At 34.0% G+C, this 6,674-nt stretch overlaps 1 protein-coding gene across 1 annotated transcript in view; it reads left to right on the forward strand.

Annotated features, from left to right (window-relative positions):
* Positions 1-3,595, forward strand: part of LOC102984471 (zinc finger protein 420-like) — a 46,216-nt gene extending 42,621 nt beyond the window's left edge. The window contains exon 5 of the mRNA XM_028494295.2: positions 2,112-3,595. Coding sequence (XP_028350096.1) covers positions 2,112-3,595 — 1,484 coding nt within the window. The remainder of the gene's footprint in view (positions 1-2,111) is intronic.
* The last annotated feature ends 3,079 nt before the right edge of the window (positions 3,596-6,674 follow it).

The raw sequence follows: 6,674 nt of genomic DNA on the forward strand, positions 1-6,674 counted from the left end.
ATCAAACTTTTCATACTTGTACCTAACAGCCTCAATTCTATTCAACTTTAATCTTTGAAGTTAGACTCTTATCATCTATTTTTCTATCAAAATTATTTTGAAGAGACCCCTGAATCTTGAATTCTTTCTTGATAGAAATCTGTTCTTAATCCTTTCCATATTCAAACTTTCAGCTGCATTTGATATTTTGTCTTTGCTTGTGTGACATCGCTAGATTATTTTCTGTTTTAATCTCTTTCCAAGTGCTTTTTCATTAGTTTCACTTCCTCCCTAACACAAATGCATGTCTTTTAAGGTTTATATTTTACTTGTTTATTTTTTATCCCAAAGAATCATGCATTCTGATATCCTCAAAAATAGGCCTTCCATGTCATTAATTCCCTGATATATTTTTTCAGCTCACATATCTCATTTGAATTCCCCATAGTTTCCATGCTTAGAGTATATTGCTACTTGAATGTCCCACTTCACTTTAAATCACTTTAAACTCAATATGGTAAAAAGTGAAATCACCAAATTTCTCTTAAGTAGCCTCTTTTTCCTTCTTCAGTATTTCTATAATTTGTACCACTATTATTGGTACTATTAGTTCCTCTATTAGTACCACTATTACTTCCAGCTTTCTTGGCTAGAAACCAAGTATCTTTATGAATCTCATTTTGTAAAAATTCCTCATAATCAATGTTAGTATATTTTTGTTTCTTCCTTTTTATGTTTTAGATTTACTCCTATACTAAATTCTTTTGTATTATTCTAATCCAGGCCCATGTCATTTATATTACACTTTCTTGCTGAATTTGATAGGCTTATTCTGTTATCCATTTTATTTATTTATTTGTTTTTTAATTTATTTATTTTTGGCCACATTAGGTCTTCATTGTTGTGTGTGGTCTTTCTCTAGTTGCAATGAGTGGGGGCTACTCTTTGTTGTGGTGCATGGGTTTCTCATTTCAGTGGCTTCTCTTGTTGCGGAGCATGGGCTTTAGGCACATGGGCTTCAGTAGTTGTGGCACACAGGCTCAGAAGTTGTGACGCACGGGCTTAGTTGGTCTGCGGCATGTGGGATCTTCCTGGACCAGAGATCGAACCCGTGTCCCCTGCATTAGCAGGTGGATTTTTAACCACTGCACCACCAGGGAAGTCCCCTATTATCCATTTTAGATGAAATTAACAAACACTTCATCTAAAACATCACACATTTATTGTGTTGCTACTATGACAGAAAACTTCAATTTTTCTCTCTCCTACTACATGACATTTCTCTGTCGGTCAGAATTTGTTATTATATGATCCCATTTCATTTTTCCTTTCTTATTTTTTCCTCTGCTTTCCAAAGACATATATTTGAACTAGTATCATTGACTCTTTGTCATGTCATGTACTTTTTATATCTTTAATTATACTATGAATTTTGTCTCAATGCTGTCATTTCTTTTACTACACTTATCTATATTAACCCTTTCCTTCTTTAAACTTCCATGTTAATCAGAACCAATACTGTATAATCTTTTGTTTTATCAGCAGTGGTTTATTTTTATTATATATTTTTCTGTAACTGATGAGTGAGCTTTGTTTTCCCCTTTATATTCCAGAGGGAAGAAATATTGTCTTCTGCTTAATCCTGAATATTATATCCAAAGTCAGAGCATTAATCCCAAAGCAGAAAGCTTCTGAAAAACAAATAGTGTCATGGCATGATGTTAGAACATTTTTCAAATGATGGTTCTACACATTAGAAGAATTGGAATTCAATAACCAATTTGAGAAACACAAATAAAATTAAATTATAAGGAAAAATAATTTAAGAGGAAGATCATGAATATAACAGTTTGAGGGAAATATTAAATCTCAGCTCAAATCTTTTAAACAACTGAGAGTTTCTAGAAGATAAAGACCTCATAATTATGACACAAATGGAGCTTAAAACATAATTCTGCTTCAATAGATTTTTTTAAAGGCAACTTATACATGAAAAATAATTTTAAATATAAGAAAGGATGCATTTGTACCTCAAACCTTACTTATTCTGGAAACAATTTAAATGTAAACCCATAATTCAGTACTAATGGAATCTGAGAAAATTTGTATGAGAGAGAAACGTAAATGTAAACTATGTGGTAAATCCTTCAGCCGAAACACTAGTCTTATTCAACATCAAAGAATACATACTGGAGAGAAACCTTATGAATGTAATGAATGTGGAAAAGCTTTTAGTCAGAGCACTAACCTTATTCAACATCAAAGAGTCCATACTGGGGAGAAACCTTATAAGTGTAATGAATGTGAAAAAGCTTTTAGTCATAGGTCATCCCTTAGAAATCATGAGAGAATACATACTGGAGAAAAACCCTATCCTTGTAATGAATGTGGAAAAGTTTTCAGCCATATTTCAGCCCTTACTCAACATCACAGAATTCACACTGGAAAGAAACCATATGCATGTGTTGAATGTGGGAAAACCTTCAGCCGGAGCACACATCTTATAGAACATCAAGGCATTCATTCTGGGGAGAAATCCTACCAGTGTAAGGAATGTAGGAAAGTTTTTTGCCACAGCTCATCACTAATCCGACATCAGAGAACTCACACAGGAGAAAAACCGTACAAATGTAATGAATGTGGAAAAGCCTTCAGCCATAACCCAGCCTTCATTCAACATCAGAGAATTCATACTGGAGAGAAACCTTATGAATGTAATGAATGTGGAAGAGCTTTTAGTCAGAGCACTAACCTTATTCAACATCAAAGAGTCCATACTGGGGAGAAACCTTATGAGTGTAATGAATGTGAAAAAGCCTTTAGTCATAGGTCATCCCTTAGAAATCATGAGAGAATACATACTGGAGAAAAACCCTATCCTTGTAATGAATGTGGGAAGGCTTTCAGCCATATTTCAGCCCTTACTCAGCATCACAGAATTCACACTGGAAAGAAACCATATACATGTGTTGAATGTGGGAAAACCTTCAGCCGGAGCACACATCTTATAGAACATCAAGGCATTCATTCTGGGGAGAAATCCTACCAGTGTAAGGAATGTAGGAAAGTTTTTTGCCACAGCTCATCACTAATCCGACATCAGAGAACTCACACAGGAGAAAAACCGTACAAATGTAATGAATGTGGAAAAGCCTTCAGCCATACCCCAGCCTTCATTCAACATCAGAGAATTCATACTGGAGAGAAACCCTATGAGTGTAATGAATGTGGAAAGGCCTTTAATCGGAGTGCACATCTTACTGAACACCAGAGAACTCACACTGGAGAAAAACCTTATGTTTGTAAGGAATGTGGAAAAACTTTCAGCCGAAGTACACACCTTACTGAACATCTAAAAATACATTCTGGTGTGAAACCCTATCAGTGTAATGAATGTCAAAAACTATTTTGCTATAGAACATCACTAATTCGACATCAGAGAACTCATACAGAAGAGAAACCCTACCAGTGTAATGAACGTGGGAAATCCTTCAGCTTAAGCTCAGCCCTTACTAAACATAAGCAAACACATACAGTGGAGAAACCTTATCAGAGTAATGAATGTGGGAAGGCCTGCAGCCATAGGTCATCCCTTACCCCTGAGCACTCACAGTAGTAAAAAACTCTTAAGATTGTTATGCAAGAAAAACTTGAGGTAAAATACTCATTTACTCAATATCATAGTGTTTGTACTGAGAAGAAACACTGTTCTTGTAATTCATCTGAAAAATGTGTTATCATTGATATAAAAACTTATAATGGAAACAGTCATCTCTAAAAGTGAAGTTTGTCTTTTAAAGACATTTAGGAAATTAATTTTAGAGATAATTTATTACCAGTGTATATATTTGCTTATAATTAAAGCCTTTTCAGATACACAGAGGTTTTAGATGGATGATAAAAATTGTTTATATATAATCTTTTTAGTAGTTCTTATCTTATTTTTAAATGTTAAAGTAACACCTTTATACAGGCTTTGAATTTTAATTTTTTTTTTTTTTTTTTTTTTTTTTTTTGCAGTACACAGGCCTCTCACTGTTGTGGCCTCTCCCGTTGCGGAGAACAGGCTCCGGACGCGCAGGCTCAGCGGCCATGGCTCACGGGCCTAGCCGCTCCGCGGCATGTGGGATCTTCCCAGACCGGGGCACGAACCCGTGTCCCCTGTATTGGCAGGCAGACTCTCAACCACTGTGCCACCAGGGAAGCCCTGAATTTTAAATTTTGACAAGTTTAATTAAGCCATAGACAAGAATGTTTTCCCCCACAGAGATAATATGCATTATTTTCCAGTATTCATAGAATTAAAAAAATTTTTTTTTAATTTATATTTTTGGCTGTGTTGGGTTTTTATTGCTGCTCGCAGGCTTTCTCTATTTGTGGCGAGTGGGGGCTACTTTTCGTTGTAGTGCATGGGCTTCTCATTGTGGTGGCTTCTCTTGTTGCAGAGCACTGGCTGTAGGCGCGCAGGCTTCAGTAGTTGTGGAATGCCGGTTCAGTAATTGTGGCTCGCGGGCTTAGTTGCTCCGCAGCAAGTGGGATCTTCCCGGACCAGGGCTCGAACCCATGTCCCCTGCATTGGCAGGCAGATTCTTAACCACTGCACCACCAGGAATGTCCCAGAATATTTTTTTAATGGATTATATATATGGCTACAAAGAAAATTTCAACAAATTCTCCCTGCGGGAAATATTCAAACCTTCCCTGTTTATTAATATATTTTTACCACAGTGAGATAAAAGAAAAGAACAACAACTGAAAATAGCACCACGAAATTATTTAGAAATTAAAAATAGTTTTCTTAGCAATTTTTGTGTTAAAGAATAAATCCAAACAGAAAAAATGCAATTATTAGAAAATAATAAAAGTGGAACATAAATTAAATATTCAATTTTAAAAGATAGGAAACCAAATAATAATATAAGTCCAAAGAATAAAAAAGGAATGCATTAATAAAGGTAAAAGAATACATTAATAAACTAAGTACAAAAAGTACATTTGATAAGTCAATATATAAATTCTAGCAAGAAGGATAATGGGAAAAAAGGAGAAAACACAATATCTAGGAGTAAGGAAAGGAATATAAATACAGATAAAAGGGAAGTTTAATTTTCTAATTCAATCGTTAACAAGTCAAATCTAGCAGTTTAGTAAAATTAATACTGATATTTGTCATAGCACTTCCAGACTAGTTCAAAAGGAGAAATGTACATTAATAAAGAAAGACTGTATTATACTAGATGCAGTAAAAGGATTTGGCAATATTCTGCAGTCATTGGCATTGTTTTAAAGTTAGGAATAGAAGGAAACTTCCTTAAATTGATAAGAGATATTTACCAGAAACCTACCAAACACTGCATATAACTAGAATGTTCTTATCAGAAGCAGAAACGAGACAAATGATGCTTAATGTCAGCACTCTTAGCAATGTTATACAGGTCTCAAGTAATTCAGTAAGAGACAAAATCCTGAGCCAGTAATATTTAAAAGGAAGAGAAAAAAATCCTGACATCAAGAGATGACATATTTGGTAGCTAGAAAATCCAGCTAGTAGGGCACATATATATTATCAACAATGCCCAAATAAAAAGCTTTCTTAAATAAAAAATGTAATGGAAAAAAGTGACAGTCACAGTATTGACCAAAGAAATCTAAAAATGCCAGGAATAAAAAAAATTCCAAGAGATGATTATAGGATAAATTTGTTTCCAAAGAACATAGAATATTATAATAAATGAAGAGGCACGATTATAAAAATTGTATAAAGATGTCAATTTGTTTTAAATTTATCTTTGATTTGCAAGCTTAAATCAAAATCTCAATAGAGTTTTAAAAAATAACAGCTTTATTGAGATATAGTTCTAATACCACATAATCCAATTTTTCAAAGTACAATTCAGATATTAGCATATTCACATAGTTGTGTGACTGCCACCACTATCGAATTTCAGAATATTTTAATTACCCCAAAAAGAAACCCATACCTATTAGCAGTGACTCTCCATTGCTCTTCTCCCTCCAGCTCCTGGAACTACTCATCTACTTTCTTTTTCTGAGGATTTGTCTCTTCTGGCTTTTTTATTTCAATCAAATCACAGAATATGTGGTCTTTTGTGGCTGGCTTTCACTTAGCATTATGTTTTCAAGGTTTGTCCATGTTGTGGCACACATCACTACTTCATTTCTCTTTATGGCTAAATAACATTTCATTGTATGGGTGGACCACATTTTGTTATCTGTTCATCAGTTGATGGACATTTGGGTTGTTTCCACATTTTTGTTATTGTGAATATTGCTGCTACGAACTTCCACATATAAATTTTTGTAATGTCATGTTTTCAGTTCTCTTGCACATATTTACCAGGAAGTGAAATTGTTGAGTCTTATGTTAACTCTGTGTTCAAACTTTTGAGGAAATGCCAGACTATTTTCTAAAGCAGCTGTACCAGTTTTCAGTCCCATCAGCAACATATGAGGGTTCTTATTTTCCCCCGTCATTGTCAGTACTTGTTTTTTTCTGTGAGATAGATATATATATATACATATACATAACTATATATATATATTTATATACATATACATAAATATATATGTATATTTTCTTTAGGGAAAGGTCTATTTGGATTCTTCACATATTTTAAATTAGGTTATTTATCTTTTTATTGTTGAATTGTAAGAGTTCTTTATATATTCTGGAT

This window comes from Physeter macrocephalus, chromosome 9, assembly GCF_002837175.3.
Source record: "Physeter macrocephalus isolate SW-GA chromosome 9, ASM283717v5, whole genome shotgun sequence".
Taxonomy (NCBI): Eukaryota; Metazoa; Chordata; class Mammalia; order Artiodactyla; family Physeteridae; genus Physeter; species Physeter macrocephalus.